Source organism: Melopsittacus undulatus, chromosome 1 (assembly GCF_012275295.1).
Source record: "Melopsittacus undulatus isolate bMelUnd1 chromosome 1, bMelUnd1.mat.Z, whole genome shotgun sequence".
Lineage (NCBI taxonomy): Eukaryota > Metazoa > Chordata > Aves > Psittaciformes > Psittaculidae > Melopsittacus > Melopsittacus undulatus.
Window position 1 is genome coordinate 54,072,274 of NC_047527.1, and position 22,184 is coordinate 54,094,457.

The following is a 22,184-nucleotide window of genomic DNA, read 5'->3' on the forward strand; positions in this document are numbered from 1 at the left end:
ACCTGGCTGTGCTGCCATCCTGCACAATCTTGCAGCTTAGGGACTGTGGAGCTTTAACTTGTCCTAACTTGATCCTTGTTCATACACTAAAATAAACCAAAAAACACTTTCCTAGAGGCTAACTCAGCCAGCCTGGCTCATCAATAGAGGGCAGTCCTACACTGGGCTGGATTTCTGTGACTAAACACATTGTCTAAGACAGAAATGATCCATTTTAAGGGATCATGGGACTACATGTGTCCACTGTAAGAAGTAAAATTAACATTTTACACTGATAGGGAAGAAACAGCATCACAGAAAGAAATGCACTGTACAGAAAACAAAATACGTAGGAATATAGTAGATACATGGAAACAGGGTAAAGTGCTGCAGTTACATCTGTGGAAATAATACGAAATGCGACCAATCTCTACGAGGTTGTCCCAGGAACAGCACCAAGATTTAGGCTAAAATGACAGATTGGCCCAATAAAATGTGTCTCAAAAAAAGTAGTTCGTGCTGGCAGACCTCAGCAGAGACAGCCAAAACCTTTGTAAAACACCTGCATCCAAAAGCCTTTGCAAGTCCTCTCTGAACAGATCCAGTCTCCCAGGCCTGCACAGAGACCAAACACAGCTTGCTCATCGACCTCTTCTAGAGGATGCAGCTGAGGAGGCAGCCAGTGCACACATGTCCACCAGACCCCTCGTGCCTACACTTTCCCTAAAAACTGAACTTAACTGACAAAACTCTTAGTGTTAAAACAGGCTGACCTTTTACCTTGAATATGCTTATGGTAGTGTATTGTGCATATAAACATACAGCCTGTTCTCTCCCCCAGTAGTCCCCAAGAGTGACTACATCAGCACTGCTTTCTTCTTTCCTTAAAAACAAATAAAATAATCCCAAACCAATACATTAAAAATTACAAGTAGGCCAAAGTTTGGCTGAGAAAGTTGAGACAAAGGCCTTGGCTCAATGCCCATCAAAAATCAGTGGAAGTCTTTCCATTTACTTAATGGGCTTTGACTGAGCCCTAAACGAAGGGGGCAGGGGAGGGAAATCTGTGCTAATTACCCACTAACAAAGAAGTGTTTTGAAATAATCTGCTGCCATCTGTCTTTGTTTTGCTAACCCTGTCTGCTGGGCCTGAACTGAAAATCCATCAGATGAATAGAGAACTACTTAATGAAAGAATGATCTCTTTACATTTCTCACCTTCAGCAAGAGCTACTCTTATTGACCATGTGGGAGATTTCCTTGCATAATTACAACAAGCCACCAGAAAATTGAGAGGCTACAGCTGTTACATATGAATGTATATATGCCATGCAAGTTATAAAAATAAGTAGATTTCTTCAGTCTCAACAAGCTGTTATAAGATTTCTATTATAGTAAGAGGGGCCAATAACCTTATCTGGCTTTGGGGGTAGAAAGGCATTAAGTCACTTTTAATAAAAGATTGGTAACATTTCATGTGATTGCTCAACTCTCTCCAGCTATACAGATACAGACCTGATTAAAGGAAACTAATGCCATTGCATGAAGTGTTATACATGTACATGTCTACCTGGTGAATTAAAAAAAGAGAAGAAAAACTGTGGAGGACCAGATTATTGGATCCATGCTAACACAATCCTCTTTTTAGAGTAATCACCTATAAGGAAGAGTACAGAAGCTTAGGAACAATCTGATGAGTATTCGGTCAGAGTTGCAGAGGAAAGGAGGGAACACAGCTGACCGCTTGTTTAGGGTATGTGAAGTCTATTTCTCTGGGAAGAAATGTCAGGCACAACACAGTGTGAATGTGTCTTCCTGAGACCATCACAATTCATGATCAACATAAAATAATCTGTAATAAATAGATTCTGGGTAATTTCTCTAGTCACACACACAAAAAAAAGAGCACTCATACAATAGAGGCCTGCAGAATGTTTTGGGCTACCTTCCTAAAGCATCGAGAAGGTTTACTGACTCCAGCTCCAAAAAAGTCACTTCCTAATGTCAAATCTGTGAAAGACCCAAGCAGGAGTTGCAATTTTATCAGCATACTATATTTTACAGACAAAATGAAGTTTTGGTATAACTTTACAGGTGTTCAGTGGCATTTCAGAAGAGATTGATTTGTATGACACCCATGCCTAAAGGTCACAGAACAATGATGAAATGTTTAACTTTGGTGACTTAGTTCAGGCTCTTAGGCTCCGAGTTACTCTGCAATAAGGTGTCACAGAAACAATCATTCTCAGTCACTCATCACAGAAACATGGGTGAATATGACAGTGGATATTCCAGCTCTGGGTGTGTTTAAGAGCTCTCCTATCAGGTCTGCAGTGGTAGTAATATGCTCCTAGTATCCGTCAGAAAGAGAACAGATCAAATGTGACCATGAGATAAGGCAGGCAGCCCCATATCTTCTTTAACACGTTCCACTCCATTTGAGAAACTAAGCAAGATTGGGCCAGGTGCTGCTTGAATGTCAGATCATCAGGAAAACATGCTTGGTTGGAGCAAAATTGTAAACAGCATGATTTCTTAAGAATCATCCAGACTTATCAATGCTCAACTGCTGTAGCTGCACCATCAGTGAAAGGGTGTAGTAGCTTAATGCTCTGAAGTGTTTTGACCCACACTAATTTTCTTTGTCAGGCATATTACTCAATGGTCAGAGTCAAAACCAGCAAAGCCAAAGCTGAGGGAGCAGGAGACAGCTACAAGGGCTGGGGCCAGTGGAGGAGGCACAAAGAGAAATCTGAGGTCATGAGGAGGGCAAGGAGAAGGACTTTCGAGCCGAGTGGTGGGGGGCAGGAAGCTGCAAGCAACCAGTAGTAGAAACAGAATGGTGAACGGTGCAGCACAGTTGTTCACATCTGGGAAATATTAACCTTAGGGCACAAACCCATTCCCCTCCTTCTGCAACCTGGCTCATCTAAACGCAGCCCTGAAAGAAAGCAGTAGGTGTTGGGTGCATCACAGACCAACCCAATGGCTAACAACTACTTCTGTTCCTAAGGGATTATAAAAGACAGCTACACACATTTGAAAATAGTCCCAGTGTAAAAAAAAAAAAAAAAAGACCTGTTGGAGTCTAAAAGATGACTGTGGATATTTTACAGGCATGGGTACAGAGGCAGGCCAGCTCTGGCTAGAAGGTATTTAGCTCCTAAGTCAGGCATGATCTTCAAACTAGGTCTGACAGTCATTTGACTTTGAGAGCTCCTGCTGCTTACCAAGAGCCTTTTTATTCAAGGAGTGAAAGTACTACCTGGGCAGAATCTAAAAGTAGTAAGTCATAGCAATGTTTTTCTCTGCCCGTTTCAATCTGTGGTCTCTAAAAATTCCCTAGTGAAACTTCACACACACATTGATTACTGTGTAGCATCTATGAATCTAGCTCCTGTTTGTGCATCCCTTAAAAATTATTGATCAAGCTCAGAGGTCAACACATCACAGGCTGAAACACAATCATTCAAATGACCCCAGGAAGGTCACCCAGTAAGCTGTCTGACTGTTACTGCCTTAGTCTTTATGTTTTGGATCAACCAAAAATAAAATAATGGTTAATTCTAACTAAACTTTGAAATCATACCTTATAAGACATAAGCTAGAGATACTCCTTATCCAAGAAGATTTTTTTTAATCTACTTTTTAATTAATTAGTACAACTACCAAAGAAGCATGAGCTATGGGACAATTCCACACTTGATAGAATCATAGAATCATTGAATAGTTTTGGTTGGAAGTGACCTTAAAGACCACCTGTTTCCAATTCTCCTGCCATGGGCAGGGACACTTCCACTAGACCAGGTTGCTCACTACCAGGGATGGGGCAGCCAGAAGACAGAGGATTATAGCCTCAAGGGGACTATGGCCTCTCATTTTGTGGAGAGATTCTTAATAAAATAAAATTTAAATGCTTGTAAAAAAAAAAGTCATATTTCTTTCTGAATAATATTTTCTTTTCTTCCTATAGGGAATATTGCTAAACAATAATAAAGTGTAAAGACACTAGAAACAAACAAAAATAACAGTAATTTAGTTTTATTTGGAGTTATACATTTTTTGAAGTTGCAGCTTTTGAAACATAAAGATTTCAGATTATCCTTGGCATGATCAGAATAAATAAATATTAATTTTCCAGTACATTGGTTTCAATAACGAATCTCATTTCTGCTTATCATTACTGCTGTCACAATGTAGCTCTCAGTAAGCCAGCTTTCAATTAAATACTGCCCACAAATATGAAATGTTTTTATATTTGAATTATGAAAAATTCATTCACATGTACAGTATTGCAAAGGGGGTAAATGAGGGTCAAGGCTAGCCTTCTGATTTTAATACCCAACTCTAAAATGTCTAAATTTTAATTCATGTTTGAAGAATTTCACACCATTAAACTACCTTTTGCAGGGTATTTTTTCTCATGTATACAGCATGTGCTCATCCATCAACACTTTCTTTTAAAATTATTGAAAACCAAAAAAGAATAAAATAAAACAAAATGCCCACCCACAAAAACTCAAAATAAACAACATTTTTCTGGGCCAGATGGTTCACTGCAGCAAAGTATTAGTCTATTAGTCAAACAGGGTTTCAGCATCGAAATCTTTGCTGGTCACAGAATCATTTCCAGCCAATTACAGAGGATTTTAATTATTAATCCAAAAAACGTTCCCAGCTTCTACATATCCTTGCAGAGCAGCGAGATCGCCTTTAGGAGGAGCCTTATTCCCTCCTGTACACCTAATAAAAACCCTCGGCGTCTCCTTCAGAGCTGTTAGGCATCATAAAATGTGAATTAATTTACAAAGATTCTGACAAAAAAAGTAGAAAATTATAAAAAGCACACTCATCTTTACTCCACAGTCTCACCTCAAAATAATCAGCTTTATCTAAGCCTTCTGTGATAGATGCTTGTCTAATTTGCTCTTCAAAACTTTCAGTGATAGTGTAGTAGTCGTTAATGTAAATATTGAGAATGAATAACCAAACCTTTAACATGAACAGCCTGACAGAAATCAAACAGAACCAGAGGCAGTGGAGATAGAAATCTGCTGAATAGTAAAAGCAGTTCAGAAACAAGTGTCATTTTGAGAACACAGTGAAGAACAGAAAAGTGAATCTTCATGAAAGGGATAAGAAACAATTTATTTTAGATAGGGGTGGTCACAAGAGTGGTTCTAAGAGAAATCAGGATCAGACTTAGCCAAAACCAGGAAAGGGCCGAAAGGCTGAACAGAAGGTTAACTTTTGCAAATCTAAGTCAACTCTTGTAATCTGCTACTTTTATTGCTAATGCTGCTGTAAATACATCTGTTCACTTCTTGCACTCCCCTCTTAGATCAAGGGAGACAAGGTACAGAAACACTATTCTGCATTAATCTTGCTCATGCAGTTTGTTGGAGCTTTAAGAAAGAGAAGGAACATCCGAATTGATCTTTGGTGTCCTGGTTTGTCTTTCGTGACATTTGAACACTGGCCCAAGCAATGTCTCTGTCCAGCTGATTTACCATCTTCAGCTGACGACTGATTCCAGCACCAAACAGTCACCTGAGAGTTGAAATGTTTCTTAATGGACAATTTAATTCTCCTTTCCTACAAGTAGGCACAAAGAGAATTTTATCCCATTCCTTTTTGGAGTTCTCTAACATCACTGAAGCCTGTGACTCACATGTCCACCCAATCTTCCTATTTCCCAAACTACACAGCCCATATACCATGTTTTCCAGATATCTCATCATTCCCACTTTTGTCTGGGTTTGTTCTGATTAGTCAATTTTTTTTCTTGAAGGGTGGTAAAGAAAACCTAGCCTAATACTGCACACTCACTAATGTGAAGCTGCATGCAAAACTATTTCAAGTGTCTTCTCTTTCCTGTTAAACATGTCATGTGCAGCCCTTTTTACATAGCACTATGACCCCTGTGAGAAGAGACTTAAGCAGACTTGTTTAACTGGAACTGCAGTAAACAAGTACCACTTGTGGAGTTAGTCACTGCACCTCAGAAAAGAGACAGTTAAGATAGCAATTTATTAAGAGGGATTAGCACAATTGGTTAACTCCACCTCTAGTGCTCACTCCTTTCAACATCAGCTGTGTACTTTGTCCCCTCCATGACGACTGTTTTCATGATGACTTAAGCAAAATGTTGCTAAGTACTCTGGCCTCCTCACCTCAACCTACAGTTCATATTCCCTCCCTGTAAGACAGTGGGATGATTCTGCCTCTTACAGCTAGTCATTTTATACTGAATGTTGTCTTTTATCTTTTTATAAGATCGCACTCTTTACCTGGCCAGCCAGATATGTCTCATGCTACTGTTTTATACTCTTCCTCAGTAGGTTCTACACACATCTCATCTCTACGCTGTCTTGCGTACAGATCAAAGATATTTCTTAGCTGAGATGCCAAGCTCCTTGGTCACTGATTTTACCCATCTGACAGTTTTACTGCTGCTTGCTCAGGAAAAAGGGAGCATTAGTGGAGCTTGTGAAACTACAGGTAACATCCTCCTCTTCTTAAACATCAGGACAGACTTCAAAAGGACACGTTTTTCCTGTTACTCTTCAGTCAACAATTGTGTTTGTATTAGTTATGACAACTGCTATGCAAGTTGAAGCACAATGTCACTGAAGCAGCATGTCCTTGCAACACACACTGTCCCTGCCTTAGAGCTGTGGCAGGCCTTACAGGGGGTATGTCACTTGGGAGGCTGCCTGGCAGTGGCTGCACTGGTTGCATGTCTCTGTAGAGACCTCAGGAAGAGGCATGGGACCAAGAAAAGCTAAGCTCCTGCAAGACCAAAATTTCCACTTCTCCACTTTCCTGTTCGGAAAAATCCTTAAAGTTACTGCAATTTCTATATGGTTTCCAAGTGGCACTCTCTCTTCTCTTTCACATGCAGAGGTAGGAAGAGACAAACTGACAAAATATCTTCTCCTTCATCCCTATTTTCTGGACAAGCTAGTATATAAGCAACTTTTTTGACAGTAGAGAAACACTTAGTAAGGATTCCTTACAAATGAGACATTTTGCATAAATAAGTTCAGCTGTGGCCCACAATCAACCACAAGCTACAAATCAGGCAAAAACATCCTAGTCCAGTGCTCAGAGAACTGTTTACTGTTCCCTGTTTGCTGCTCTCCATGGTAAATTATCAGTGGCAAACTGCAGAATTGTAACAAAACTAAATGTCATAGAAAACAGGTAAAGAATGGGTTAACACAGGAGAAAGTCCCCACATACTTGCAAGCCCTGAGCCTGAGTAGGAAAAGATAAAAGTCTGGGCTCAGCTCCCCAGTGGCAAGTTAGCTGGTCTAAGCTTGCTCTGAAGAAAGGAGTTATTTACTTCACCAGGCTGGAAAGGAGATTCCTTCCCAGAAAACAATTTGCCCTGGCCTGAAAGGTTGTTTGTTAATAGCTGATAAGTGCCCCAAAGCTGAGGATTGCAGCTGGGGTCAGCCTGCCTGTTGGAGAAGCCTGGTGAGTAACGAAATGCTGTGAGTGGCTCTTCATGCCCTAAAAAGGCTAGTGCAGGAAAAAGGATTTTTTCCTATTCCTGACCCTGGGGATGCCCTGAGTGCTGGTGGCAAGGGCCTCCAATCTTTCCCTGACCAGCAGTGACAGGCTTTCATGGTGTGGGTGCTGGCCCTTAGCCAGGCTGTTGCCTGAGAGCCAGGGTCTGAGGTCCTGGCCTTGTGTTCCCTGTGCAACAGTGATTGGACAGCTCCAAGAAACAGAGCCAAAAACTACACTGTATTTGTGTCCATAGGCATGCATAAAAAAACCCTACCGTTGTACCTGTGCAATGAACAGAAGTTGCTGCTCCCATGCCTGCATGAATAACACTAAATACCTTTACTGTATGCATTAATCCAGGCTATAAGCTTATTCACAGGCTCTAAAATCAGAAGCTGAGACACCCTAATTACGGCATTAGAGCAAATCAACCCTAATCTGTTGATTTGCTTTAATGCTGAGAGGCTTCAGATGAGATCGGCTTCTCCTGGTACTGTATTAGCTGTAACTAGGTAACATCTAGTATGTAACTCGCACACAGCAAAGCCCTCCCTCGTCCTTTGCTGGATAAATTACAGAGGACGACTACCTTTAAACCCAGCTGGGGCCCCGCGCCACCGTGACAAACTACTTGGGGCGGTCTGCCTGGGCAGCACACTCCCGTTCCGGGCACGGTGGGGAGAGGCCGGACTGTGTGTCGGGTCCGCCCCGCAGCGGGGAGGAGCACCGCCCACATCATTTAACCTTCGCGGCCCGAGTTGCCCAGGGGTCGGAATCGGTCATGGAGGCAGCGCGGGACTACGTGGGCTTGCTGATGCGGTGAGTAATGGGCGTCCCACATAGCCCATATGCTCCACGCTCCCTGGCTCTGGCGGCCGAGAGCTGCCTGCTTCCCCGCTGGTCTCGGTCAGGGGAAACACGGGGAGAGCCGAGGTTGGACAAGTGTCGGCGTCCGGGAGCGCAGGGCGGTTGCCAGGCACAGTGTGAGGGCTAATCACAGCCGGCCTGTGCGCCTATGAAATCTGCTGGGCGCTGTGTGGGAGGAGCAAGTTCTCGCAGCCTTTTGAGCCTCAGAAAAAGTTCCGAGGGCAATGCGAGCAGGAGCTTTGCAGCCCTAACACTTGTCTGAGGTCTAATGGCTGGGAAGCGTTCCCCTCTCGGCAGTGGGGAAGCTGCTGTCTGGTCTACAAGGAGCTGGTGGGGGGGGTATGGGGCCTCTTGTACCCGGTGGCAGTATGACCACGATTGCTGGCCCCTGCTTCCATTTCGGGTGTGCTGACCACGTCCGGAAAGGTTTGTCTGTATGCTGCTCACAAACGGATCTACTCCTGGCTGTTACTGCATTTGTCATTTGCCTGTGAACTCTAACCTAAAAGTCAGATCGTACCATAGTCTGAAGCCACATGTGTTGTGCAATGTTGACTTTTTTTTTCAGAGTGAGGCTGAAGACCATTGCACCACATTCTTAGACAAACATACAAAGCATACTGCTAGCAAAGATAAGGGGGAAATGTGTGTATAGGGCTCAGGGTAAGCTTTTGATCTCCTGTTTCTCCTAAAAGCAATTAATTCATCTGTCCCACCAGCCTTGATGCTACACTGAATACTTGGGGCAGTATCTGTGAGTCTGTCTCTTGCAGGTTGTAGTTATACAAAACAAACTGAACAAGATGCCCGAGTCTGAAGATGTTTGCTCTTTCAATTAAAAATATATTTTTGTGTGTTGCACTGACTGGAATCACTCCTTTAGGGAAGAGTGAGGACTTGATCTTTTTGACTTTGAAGAATAATAGAACAGTAGTGTTGTTAGTATCCAACATGTTACTTGACTTTCTCATAAAGCTGACTGCACCTGGTATGTTCCTTTCCACCTCTTGTTTCCAGACTTAGCTTGATCAGCTTTCAATAGGAAATTATTTTGGTAACTCCAAATCTAGCAGAGGAATTCCCTGCATCAGGAGTCAGTTTGTCTAGTTTCTGAGGACAGCTGCAGCAGAATCTTTCCAGGAGCCCTGAACCTAGACTCTGTTGGAGTCTGTGGCCTTTGTGTGTGTGTAAATAAAGAAAAAACAAGCTTTCAATAGCAGGCTCAGCAATGGAAAGGTTCACACTCAGTTTCTCTGGCCTGTTTTTTAATCACACTGATGTTTGTTTCCTAGTACTTCTCATTAACTGAAACTTTAGTTTGTACTGGAGCTTCATAAGCAGATGTAGTTTAAAGATGATATTGATTGGTTTTATTGAAATGCAGGTGAAGTGGCATCAGTGTTAAGACTTCTGTTAAGTGACTTTGGTGGAGCTAATAGAAGTCCTGGTTTATTAATCTGTTTTGTTATATTTCTCTCTGGCTTTTTACATCTGATAGAACTAGACAGCAGTGTCTGGCTATTGATCTTGAATCCTGAAGAAGCTTCTCAGAGTTGCAAAATATGGTTTGTTTAGTTGGTTGTTCTAAAGCCTGAGGTTGAACATTGTTAGCTCAAGTCCTGCCCCTGAGCTGTGCCGCTAAATCTTTTCATTCTGTATCAGGATGTATGGTTTGGCTTTTTTCCTTATGCTTTTTTGTGAATGGCAACTTGGCTTAAGTAGTGGGAAATAAATCTGTTCAATGGAGCTGGTATTTTCTGTCTTTAGAAAAAGAAAAATCTTGGCAGTGCTGTCATATATACCACTCAAGTAACCATTCTACGTGCTGGTTTTCAAATGTGTGAGAGGGAACAGGATGTAACTAGCTCTGAAAGCATTGTCTCTTGAGCCTTGAGTGTTGTGTTTTCCTTGGAGTCAACAGCCCCAAGGTAGATGAGCAGGCTTCATATCTAAGGAGAAGACCCAAGTGATTCAGAACGGAAGCTGTCCATGGACCAGCAGGGTGATTGGGAACTACTAACTTAGTCAGTGAAGAGATTAACAAACATTCCCTCTTATAGCATGCTTCCTTGTCTGTGGAGCTTCAATGCCTTTGTCAGTGCTACTCTGTTACTTTGTCTTCTTCCCAACTCCTGGCCCTTTTCCAGGAAGAAAGTGCTTATTAGCTCTTTAATTTGAAATGGTGCCTGTTTCCTGCAAGCTATATTGGCTTATCATCCTCACCAGCTTTGTTACAGGAAGGAGAGAGATGTCCACCAGCCATGGGTATATATGCAAACTGTTGAAAGCCAGGGACCTTTAAAAAACAAACAAACAAAAACCCAAAACACAACCAAACAACCAACCAAAAAAAACACCAAACAAAAGCTCCAGTAATGCTGAGGTGCTTTTGAGGAAGGTAACTTTTGGTGTACAAAGGAAGGGCAATAGACCAAAGTTCTGTAGAAACTCATTCAGAATGATAGCAGAAAGTAAATTAATTGCTGAAACTCTGTCTGGCCAGTCACAAAAATTACTTTCTATGCATCACAGAAATATGCTTAAAGACTGAATAAGAGATTTTGAAAAGAAAGTTATTCTCCCTGGTCAGTGTGGACTTGAACAAAATATGTGACTGGGACATAATTAGTTGAGTAACTTTATGCCATTTCATCATTGTTTCAAGAATTCCTGTATTCACTCCCTGGCTGCATGAAGAGACTGTCAGTTCACTCCCTCCCCCCTCTGTAAAAGTATCTGAGGATAGATTTTCCTACATAAAGACCTTTTACACCTGTGTGGAAGAGTAAAATTGGGGTGCATCCCTTTCCCAACCCTGTGCAATTCAGTATTAAGGAGCAAAAGGTATACAGGGGGCAAAGTCCAGGAGTGTGGAAGACTAAGTATTGTCTACTTTTAAAAGACTTGCTAGACATCAGTCTTTCCCAGGTGTCATTCAGCAGGTGATTTTTGGCAATCTGGCTATTGAATTAACCAATATAATTTGGCAGCTAAAAGCTGTCAGTAGATGTAGATGGGAGCAGGTCTGTACCTTTGTGTGACAGTAGGCAGTTACCAGTGTTTTGTATTCAGTTTACCTAAGGGAACCTAAACAGTGCTATTAAAAAATGGGATTGCTCAGAAAAATTTAAAACCTTTTTCTAAAAGTGCTTGAATCTTCCAGCCCCTCTGTCAGCCTTGTCCAACACTATGAATTTATATACTTTGATCTTAATTTTCATTTCATTTTACTTCTTTTGATACATGAGGGTAGAAGTTTTATTTTCTGGTTTTCAGAACTAGATGAACTTTTATAGGCTGTAGATACTATTTACAAGCTAAACACCTCAGCTGGAAGACAAACATAACTATCAAAATGCTAGGTGTTTTGAATATGGGTAATACATCCAGTCTTCCAAAAGCAAACACAAATAATTAGTTGGAAGTAGTCTTGTGTGTTATCTCATTGAGTGTTTCTGTTGCAGGGAAAGAGAATGATCTAAGTATCTGAATGCAGTAAGAGCTGCCTTTCTAATTCAGAGTTAAAACCTGTCAGCCTCATTGTAATCATGACCTTGACATCAGCTGGCCCATATCTGCTCAGAATGTTTTTAATTTTAGAAGTGTTTTCAAGTGTCACTGGCAAGAGAAAGCTAGGAGATGACATGTCTGTAGGGCTATGTAGTGTTTAGTTTTGAAAGCAAGCTCCATGGGTCTAACATGACCTGTGAATGACTCTGTATAATGTGCTTACCTTGAACTTGACAGTCCTCCTTGCAGTACTTGACATGACTGTTTTTGTAACTATGGTGAATTTTTATTTGTCTTAGATCTTTGGTATCCATGGGAGCATCTGTGGGAGCAGTAACAAAACAGACCCTGTTCCCTCCTCTCATGCCTGCAGGGCGACCTTTCCGTGTGTCGAATGCCTCCCGAAGCAGCCGGAAAGGAATTGTGGCAAGCAGTCTTCAAGAGCTCATCAGCAAGGTATAGCAAACAGCCACACTCTGGATGAAACTTAGTGAAGTATAGTATCACAGAAAGACAACTCACAGACCCTTATTCTTCTAAAAATCATTACTGGCAAAGTTGGGAGAATATGTCAGAAAGTCTTATTATGAAAGGATGGGTCCTCTTTTGAATGCTAAAAAGTCTACTGTGGTTTTTTGCAGACTTTAGATGCCTTTCTTATATCTGCTGGAATAGTTACTCTGGTTTTGGAGGAAGATGGCACGGTTGTGGACACGGAAGAGTTCTTCAAGTCTCTGGATGATAATACACACTTCATGGTTCTAGAAAAAGGACAGAAATGGACACAAGTAAGTGTTGACTGCCTCCCTCACTTGAACAGAAGTGGGTGGAAGGATTTCTGTGACTGCTAAAATTGGTGGGAAGAGGGGAGAAAAGGAAGAAAACTTCCCCTAAAGAAGGCAAGGTATCAGTTGTTTTGTGTTGTTGCCTTGTGAATACGGTAATGGTTTAGTGAAGGTTAGAAAAATGCCTGTGTTTAATCAAGTTGTCATCGAAACCTAATGGTAGTCTACATGCATTAATATCTTTTAAGAACTACCAAGACTAAAAGGTTAAAGCTAGCAAATCATATAAACTCTGTGTCCAATTTGTGTTTTTGTGGGGGAATAGTCATCTGTACATTAGTAAGATAGAGTCAAACTCCTAATGGTCTTCCCATGAAATAGTTGTTGCTAGAAAGCTAGCATCAAAATTTCTTCTACCAGGTGCAGAGCTGGCAGAGGAGCTGTAAGCAGGCCTAACATTTTTGTTTGTATATAGATGGCTTATTTGTGTGGCTCCCTTTTCTCAGTTTCCTATTGTAGTATGGGCAGTTTGTACATTTTTCCCCAAGATACCTTACTGGCTTTTCAATGTACTGCATCTGGGCTGTGAGTTCCAAGAGCAGAAAAGTTGCAGCTGGGGTATGACTCCACCTTGACTGCCCTGTGTTCTCTCTGGCACTGCAGCAGAATAAGTTTGAATGCTGCCCCTCTTCAGCATGTGCTGAATGACAGCAGAAGGACAGCTTTAGCTTTACAAATCATCTGAAATGTAGCACAAGCTCCATCATGCTTTATCCAAATATTCTGGGTGCTAATGGAGGGCATACACTACCAAGCGTACCAACTACCTGTACATGTCCAAAACTGTTGCTGATAGGGGGCCCTGTTGCTGAAGCTCAGAGACTATCAAAGTAAAACAGGCATAAAATTGCTGGCTAATGATATACTACAGTGTTTAACTTGGTTTGATTTATCATGGCACTGTCTGAGTGCTGGGGTGACAAGTACAAAAAGGCCCAGTCTTACACAACTTTATTGCTTCATTTAGCATGAAAAAAATAGCTTGGCAGCTGCCAAGTCATTAACCTTGAGTGGAATGTGCTGAGCAGAGTATCCCACTTATCCACTAGATGTCTCTGTAAATATGGGTTTTCTTTACTATTTTCTTTGGGTTTCTTTTCCCCCTTAAAGCAAGATCCTGAAAGCATCACTGTCAGCCCTGAAGCAGACAAGGGCTGCTTTGAATAAAGGAGGCTGGACTTAAGGTGGAAGATGACTTTCTATGCTCTTCCTCCTTTGCTTTTTCTCTTACAAGCTCAGTACTAAATGCTAGGCCTAATCAGTAGTGGTTCCTTGCCCATGTTACTTTTTCAGTAGAAAGGAAAAGAGGTATTAGGAGCCAGGATTTGAAATGAGGACCTGACTTTTCACAGATGTCGTCTTTTCAAGTATCTAAGAGTGCTCTTCAGTGTTGTGTTCCTTCCTAAATGGAAGGACACAATGTCACCCTGGTTATTTGGTGGCCTGTTTCAGCGTGGACAAACTGCTGCCTCAGCTAGGAGCTGGAACTTACCAGAATAATTAAATGGGAGGGATACTGTCCAGTGGCATTACTTGTGGCTTCAGTATGCTCTGAAGAAGCAGCTGTATTACAGAAAATAAATATTCAGGAGGTGCTGTGTCACTCTAGGACTTCTGTGTCTGTTTGGAATAGCCCCAGAAGCCTGGCTGGGACTTGAACAAAATTATGTAAGCTACAGACTTATTTTTCTCTGTGCTAATGCTTTTAATTCTAGTTTAGAACCGATCAAGAACTAGCCCCAAGACTGGCATAAGCAAGCTGCTTCTAGAGATGCACAATTAATGATTGTCTTGCTGTAGTTTCCTGGCTCATGGTACAAACTGTCTTTCCCTCTCTTTAAATTAGACAAAAAATGGACTTGCCACTGTGAGACAAAAGAAGAAAATGGGAGTAGCTAACATCACATTTGATCTGTACAAGCTGCACCCTAAGGATTTTATTGGCTGCTTAAACATCAAGGCGACATTCTATGAGATCTACTCTGTCTCATATGACATCAAATGTATGGGAGCAAAAAGTGTATTGCGGTAAGTATGTTTCCACTACTGATCAGGTATATCCATTAATGTAAAATCTGGCTCTGTGAAGCAGGTGTGTTTATAAATTAGTATTAATTCTTAGACACTGGCCAATATGCTGAATCTTGTTTTGTAAGGTGGATAGCTGATGTGTAAAAACTTAGCATAGCTTTTTATGGTGGAATTTTCAATTTCCCCTAAGGCAAAAATCTTATCAGCTCATATTAACTGCAAGGGTGTGGGTACAGCCTCTTTGTTTTCCTGAAAGAATTTCCCTAGATTTCTTAGACTTGTTTGAGTCATGCAGGAGGCTGAGGAAGAAGCATTAGACTCCTTAAAGGGGGACCAACAAGGGGATGAAATGAAATGGATTTGAGATCCAATGACAAAGGTCTTAAAACTTGCTCAGGCTTTGCAATGCCTGCCTGCCAGATTAACTTCCTGAGCTACATGGAGGTAAAGGAAAATGGGAGAGATATAACAATCTGATATCTTAATGTGAATTTGTCACCTGATGTCACTGTTTTTAAGCAAACTGGTCTCCAAGCAAACTAGGAGCCTCACAGGGATCAGTGTTTCTTAACTAGGACTAATCTGTGGTGGGTGGGGTTGTGAGTTTAGTAGAACTGGCTGTTGGAAAATGCTGTCTTATGCAGGGGCAAAATAATATCTGTCTTGTCCAATGCTTTCAACAGTGTGTTGAAAGCCTGTGCCTTGTCAAAACCAGCTGTTTCTTGCCATTGTTGAAGAAAACTTATGCTGAGTCCAGACACTTTCACAAAGGTGCCATACTCTGACAGCTGTTGAAGCTGCAGCCCTGAATTTCTCTACCTGACCTTTCAAACTCTGACACAATGGTGGTGTTTTGCTGCATTTTAATACTTGAGGACCATATCTGCTCTGTACAGAACAGACAGTTGTATATGCTGTGAGGTTTTCACTTCCTCTGAGCAACATTTAGTCTTTAGTTTAAAGTCTTCAAATAGCCCCTTGTCTCATGATGCAGGTATTAAATATTGTAATGCTAATCTTGTTCCCTTTCTGCCAGTCTGACTGACCTCTTCCACTTAGATGGTCCCTTGCTTTTTCTTTCAGGCTATAACTAGTGTGACTGAATATGAAACTTGTCTCTTTAGGAATGCTGCATTGATTATCCAGTTATATGCTATGCCCACCTGCAGAACTGGCTTCATTAGGGTTTATTCAAAGCAAAGATTTACCCTTGAACAGCTGCACTCCTCCAGTTCTTATGTTTGTCAAGTCTCTTGAGCCAGAACAAACTGGTATCTGTCTATCTGCTATGGAGATAAGTAGCAGCACTGGAACTTGCACTGCGAAGGAAAGTTCAAAGTGACAGTTCTGCATCCCTGCCACCACAGGGCAGCTGGTGAGAAAGAAGTGGTGCTGGCAAACAGCTGAAGTAGCTGTGGAGTTCTTCTGGAAGCAATTTTATGTTATAGAGTTAAGCTATAAGGGAAGTGCCAGTGTCAGGGTGGGAAAATAGCCTGCTAGCAAGGAACAGGGGTGACAGAGATAACCTTGGACACTTGTGAACACAACAGTGAGATGGCCTGTCTGTTTGTTGATATTGGAGACAGATGATATGTTCTTGGTGTAGTGCCTTTGCTAATGAGTTCCAAATTGTGAACTGATGCCCTATTCCTGGGCCCACTTGTGGAGTGCAAAGGACTTTAAAATGCTGCAGTTGTTCATCAGTGGGTGGGGCTCAAACCCTGCTAGACCCCATTAGTGTGTTTCCCCTAATGGTTTCTTGCTGTAGTGTTCAACTGAACGAACAAATGTTCAACAAATAACTCACTCCATGGCTTAAGTGACAACTGCTCTTGTGTGCAAGCAGCGCACTGCAGCTGTTCCAAAGCTTGGTACCAGGTGCAGCTTTCTTTACAACTGTGAAACTCCTTGGCCTGTACTATACGGTGGAGGGAAGGACATACTGAAACAGCATATGTGTGGGAAGCATAAATAAGGGTACAGTGGGTTTTTTAAAAGCTTCCCAGGTTCTAGGTACAGAGTATTCTACTCTTTTGAGGCACTGGATTTTGAATGCACACTTTCTTTCATCATAGTGGAAAAAAGAATTTTTAGGAGGAAGACTTTGCCTTTTCTAATAGATTTCAAAGGAGAAGTGAATTAACAGCAAACACTTCACAGCTGCATGTTTCCTCAGACAGGAATTCAAAAAAATCTTGCTTTTTTGCAGGAGAGGAAGGCTGATCTAGTTTCTGCATCTTCACAAACTGATCCCTTTCCAGTTTTGGAATGGTTCTGGTTCTTGCATACCACTTCCCCAATGCCTCAGTCAGCTTCATGCTTATGAAGGCCTGCTTAACTTTCAGGGGCCGAGGCTTGAATGTAGTGCTTAGTACTGATGTCCCCGTTGTTTCTTGGAGAATGGAAGGAAGATGTAGCTATAACAGAGTTGAATAAATTAATATTCAGATATGATCATCTCTGTTCCCCTGTGGTGATCCACAATTTTTATTGTAGACTTCTGATGCTTACCTAATCTTAGTTTATGGATCTGTACTGATTCTCACACAGTACTATATATTTGAACTCTATTATTTAATAAATCTTTTAAAAAGTAGTTGTGAACTGAGAATTCTTGAGCCTTGAAGCTTGGACAGCATTAATTTGTCTGGCTTTGCCTGTTTTGCTGTCAGGCATCCACAGTAATGTGATTGCTCAGCTTCAGATCTAATCTAGTTTGGTCTGTAGCTTAGAGATACATGCTGTATTGTATTAATGAATGGCCTAAAGGAAAGATATGAGGGGCCTTCATGATGCAGAAATGCTGCCAAGCTCCCAGGCAAAGTAATTTTTGGGAGTGCTGTAGTGGTTTGACTGATGGCTTTGCAGCAGGATGCCTAACAAGATGCCAGCCTGCTTTGTTAAATGTGTTTTCTGGTTCTGCCAACATGTCAATAGTTTTCTGTTGATCAAGAGCCACAGAAGTGGGGCTTGTTTGTTTGTTTGTTGAGGTTTTTTTTTAAAGAAGGTACAAAAATGACCAGCTTAGAAGTGAAAGGGAATGAGAGTTCTTAAGTGTATCTGCCTAACACATCCTAAAGATGGTGTGGGTGGGGATAAAGGGGTAATGTCATCCTCCTTGGTGACTTTTTTTATTAACAAACTGCTTTTCTTCTAGGAAGGTGCTTCAACTGATGTCCCATGCAGCACAGATAACTGGACAATTTCTTCTTTATACTGGAACTTACATGTTACATTTGATGGGTGAATATGATGAAGATGGCACATGTGCAAGATCAAGGCAGGAGTAGTGAGCCCAGCTGCACTTCTGATGCTGGATCTTTTTGCTTAAAGACTTTCTCCTGCCCATATTTGATTGTAGTGATGTAGGTAGGGGGATATCCACTGATGTGAACTAACATTTTTTTCCCATTTGGGAATGGTTGTAGGCCTTAGTCATAAAATAAGTGTTTGATGTTCACAGGCTCTTAACGCAGCAAATGGATGTGTGCCTAAAGCTGAGAATTTGCCCCAACAACTCAAAATGAAACTAGGTATACTTGAAAACTTGTGTGGACTATTTCTTGCACTGATCAAAGCATAATGTGGTTGTTTGGGTTTTTTTCATGGCTGTCTACTTGCCTTCTGAACAGACTGGGCTGGGGTGAGGGTGACTATGTGTTTTTTTTTTGTTTAGTCCTTAACAGTGCTGGTATTAGTGCCCAGCTGGCACTGAGGTACAAAAGGGTGAAGTGTACTTATTTACTGCTGCTAACAATAGAATTACACAATATAACTTAATCTGGGTTCAGTGACTGACTAATGAAGTCTAATTGGAGAAGAGCAACTACCAAGCAGAAACTTAAAATTTAGCCTTGCTTCCCTTAAAACAAGTAAAAACTTTTCATCATAGCTCTTCATACTTCAAGCCTACAAAGAAATTCAGGTTAGTATAGCTTATATATGTTGAAGATCTGATATATTTATTTAATGGGTCTGATGTTCACTTCTGCCTGAAGTATTGAATACTTCAGCAGTTTCATGAATATGGCTTACAAACAGCCTCCTGAGCTTTCTCCAGGAGTTAGACCATCACTTCTGTAGGTTTTTTACTGTTTAGTTACAAGGTGACACAACATCCCAAGTTGTACTTAAGGTACAAGTAAGAGATGCTGGATTTTCATGCCCCTGTGTTCAGGGAGAGCAGCAGGACACTACCTACTCCTGTGTAACATACATATACTCTAAAGTGGATATTTGCAGTTTTACAGTCTCCCAAGACAAGCTGTATTAAGGGCAGAGTTTGTAATCCTTAAATAGAATTGTCCATATTGTTTTCTACACTTCAGTGAATGGCTAGTATGACTAGCTTTCAGGAAATTTTTCCTCAACAATGTAGAAAACTGGAAAATTAGCAGTTAGACATCTTGTGTCAAAATACAAACTCCCATTGCTGAAGAGGAAAAGCCCAGCTTTGTTCATAGGTGTGTATTTTGAAGTTTTCATTTGCCTGCTCATGAAGAATTTTAGTAAGTTGTTATAGTCTTTCTTAAGACTGAAAGCTGTTAAGGAGATGGCAGGTACAGGTAAATGTGTCTGACCTGATGGCAGGTGCCACTAGGAACAAGCCCAGGTGACAGCATGAACAAGTCGGGCAAGAGAAGAAAGCAATGTGAGAAAAAGGAAAAAGACCAGTGTGGACCCCACAGTGCTTGCCATGCACCTGCTGAAAAAGGAATCCATTAACTGTGGGTATCAACTGCACTGACCAGTCAAGGGAAAACCTAATCTGCTAAAAAAAGGAGCTGACAGGTTGAAAAGACCAAGCATCATGGTTGGTGGGATCTATTCTGACCTGTCAGCTGAGTCTGTTCACTATATATGGGAATATTGCTCTCACTTTTATCTGAAAATTACACCTTTATATGTTTATTTTTACCTTCCTTTTATGGATGGGACCTAGCTAGCTGGAGCTGCATCTTTCAAATCACTCTTGTGATGAAAAGCAGTCTAAATCCAAGTGTTAAAGGTACTGATGAACACAAGTTTGGTAGGTCTGTGCAAGTCTCTTCAGTAATGGTATTACAAATAAGTAGACAGCTAAGAAAAACCTTGTTTTTTTTTTCCCTGATTTCTTTTGTTTCCCATCTACATCTGACTGCTTGCTGGAGGAAGCAGGGAGGGCACACTGCTTTAGGCAGGATGAGGACTGGTTCTTTCCTAATTTCTTGCAGGGAAGAGTGCCTGTAGCTTGCAGCAATTTTAGGCTTCCTTAAGAAGAAAAAAATCTATTCTGTGAGTAATAAGAGATTATATTAAAATGAAGCTTAATACTTCATCTGTGTTGTTCTTAACATCCCACCCAAGTGATTGTTGCCATTAAAATTGTTGGCTAAAGTCTTTCTACTCCTATCAAGGAATTGCATTTAACTGATGCAGTGCAAGGACTTTGTCATTAATTCTTTCAGCTTTAAAGAATCATTTATTCTATTAGAACAAGCACACCTCTTGAAAGCAAACTCCATATAATGCTCCTAGGAATATTTGTGTTGCTAATGGTGGGAGCATCAACATTAAAAAAAACCCCAACCAACCAAACTTGCATAGTTCAGTACTACTTTGTGTGAATTGCCTCTTCAACATCTGTAATACAAAACCTTTTTCAAGTCTGAACTGTGCACTTCTTGAATTCCAGCCTTCTATAGCCAGAGGCAATTGTTACAAAACTAACACTTCATAGTTCTCAACAGCACTATCTGAGAACCTAATGTGATCTAAAACGCTAACTCAGTATGAATTTTCAATGTTTTTAAACAGCTGCTGCTTTGACAGCTTAACAGTTAAAACTTGAGTTACTGAAGCTCATGTGAGCTGTGAAGTCTCCATCTTAGAGCATCTCCCATTGATTCAAAATGCAAACAGCTGAACAAAGTAACTCAGCTTTGATATTTTCCCATAATAGAAACGCCTTGGAAATTGCATGAGTCTGAATTGCTTCATTGCTGCTGAATTTTGGTTTTGCCACAGGCTTAGTATTTGGGAGATGAAGTTTCCTACTGTACCAACTTCTTTCCAGAGATGAAATTTTGGCTTTGGATCAGACTGAAGTAGTTTATCATTCTCTGAGTTAGAACCAGTTTGATTATATATTTTACAGGCTGCTTAGGAATAATAGCTTTTACTTAAGCTGTGTATGTGATAAACAGCAAAGAACAACTTCAGCATTATCTGTCAGCAGATTATATACAAGTGGTGTACAGTATCTAGCAAGAAACAGAAAAACTAAAAGCCTGTGGGCTTTTAACTGCAGATACATAGAGAAGCAGCTAGCTTTTCTACTTGACATTTTTTACTTTAATTTTTCTTTCCATAAACTCAATCTGCAATTGTTAAAGTTGCAGTCAAGGCTGGGAGCAGTGACATGTTGAAGGTGTGAAACATGTTTGCTGCCTCCTTGCTTGCACTGACCCTTTTTGCCTGTTGCTTTGCATCACTTGCTAACAATGCACCAAGTCATACTCTTCAGTTACCAAAAAAGGAATTTTCACTGAAGTACTCGATCTTGTTGACTCAGGCACTGTTCATGTTCTGCAGGCAAAAAACAAAGTTGCTCTATTCGTGACTAGAATGAAGAGTCTTGTAGGGTTTTCTATGCGTTATTTATCATTACTTAATTTCCTTCCTTTCATAAACACTTGAAGTTGTTGCTTTCTTGCACCTTCCTATTATTTCAGGAAAAATAAGATTACAAGCTCTTCTGTCCAGGGGGAAAGGAGAAGGCAGTGTTGAAATTCCTTAGACCATTTTGAATATGCTCTAGGAAACATCCTGAATCCCTTCCCAAAAGAGAAGGGAAGGATAAAGAAAGGAAAGTAAAACTTTGACCTGGAAGTTTTTTCAGTAAGTAGAGAGGTATTAACAATTTAGGAAATGTTGTAGAAAATGTAGCTTGGAATGTTAACTGTGATAACTATGTGTGATCATTTGTAACTGACTAACTAAAATTATAACTAAATCATTTCAGCATGCTTCTTCCTGAGATGGCACTTGAACTGAAGGCACACATTTATTTAAGTAAAAATAACAAAAAAAACTTAAAACCAAAGTACAAAGTGTATTTTTGATTTGATGCCTCAAGTTTTACTGGATGAATTAATGTGATTAACATACAACTTCAGCTATATATTATCCTTATGGGGTTTAGAGTTTATCACTGCTTTCTCTACCTTACCCTGTCATATATGCAGTTAAGATATTTATAATCATGAGAATTGCTACTTTGCTAAAGGAAAATATAGTATTTTATAATGTCATGATTTTCAAGATCAGTAGTTTAACTTGCTATAAAAATTTAGGTGGGTGAAAACTGTGTCAGTGATGGCAACATTTTCTGATGTGTGGTGCCAATTTTAAGTAACACTGTCCATGAATAAATAAAACCAAATGGTGGCTTTG

General features: G+C 40.8%; 1 protein-coding gene across 1 annotated transcript; it reads left to right on the forward strand.

Moving 5' to 3' along the window:
* Positions 1-8,259: 8,259 nt before the first annotated feature.
* On the forward strand, positions 8,260-22,184 carry CIDEA (cell death inducing DFFA like effector a). Its single transcript, XM_005153468.3, has 5 exons — positions 8,260-8,316; positions 12,174-12,330; positions 12,516-12,662; positions 14,566-14,747; positions 17,908-22,184. Exons 1-5 carry the CDS (start codon positions 8,279-8,281, stop codon positions 18,038-18,040), a joined length of 657 nt encoding a protein of 218 aa, XP_005153525.2. The 5' UTR covers positions 8,260-8,278; the 3' UTR covers positions 18,041-22,184.

Bases quoted from the DNA above. Each gene is read 5' to 3' on its own strand.
- CIDEA (XM_005153468.3), top strand. From the start codon at position 8,279: ATGGAGGCAGCGCGGGACTACGTGGGCTTGCTGATGCG. The intron at 8,317-12,173 runs GTGAGTAATGGG...TATTTGTCTTAG, and splicing joins TACGTGGGCTTGCTGATGCG to ATCTTTGGTATCCATGGGAG. The intron at 14,748-17,907 runs GTAAGTATGTTT...CTTTTCTTCTAG, and splicing joins GGAGCAAAAAGTGTATTGCG to GAAGGTGCTTCAACTGATGT.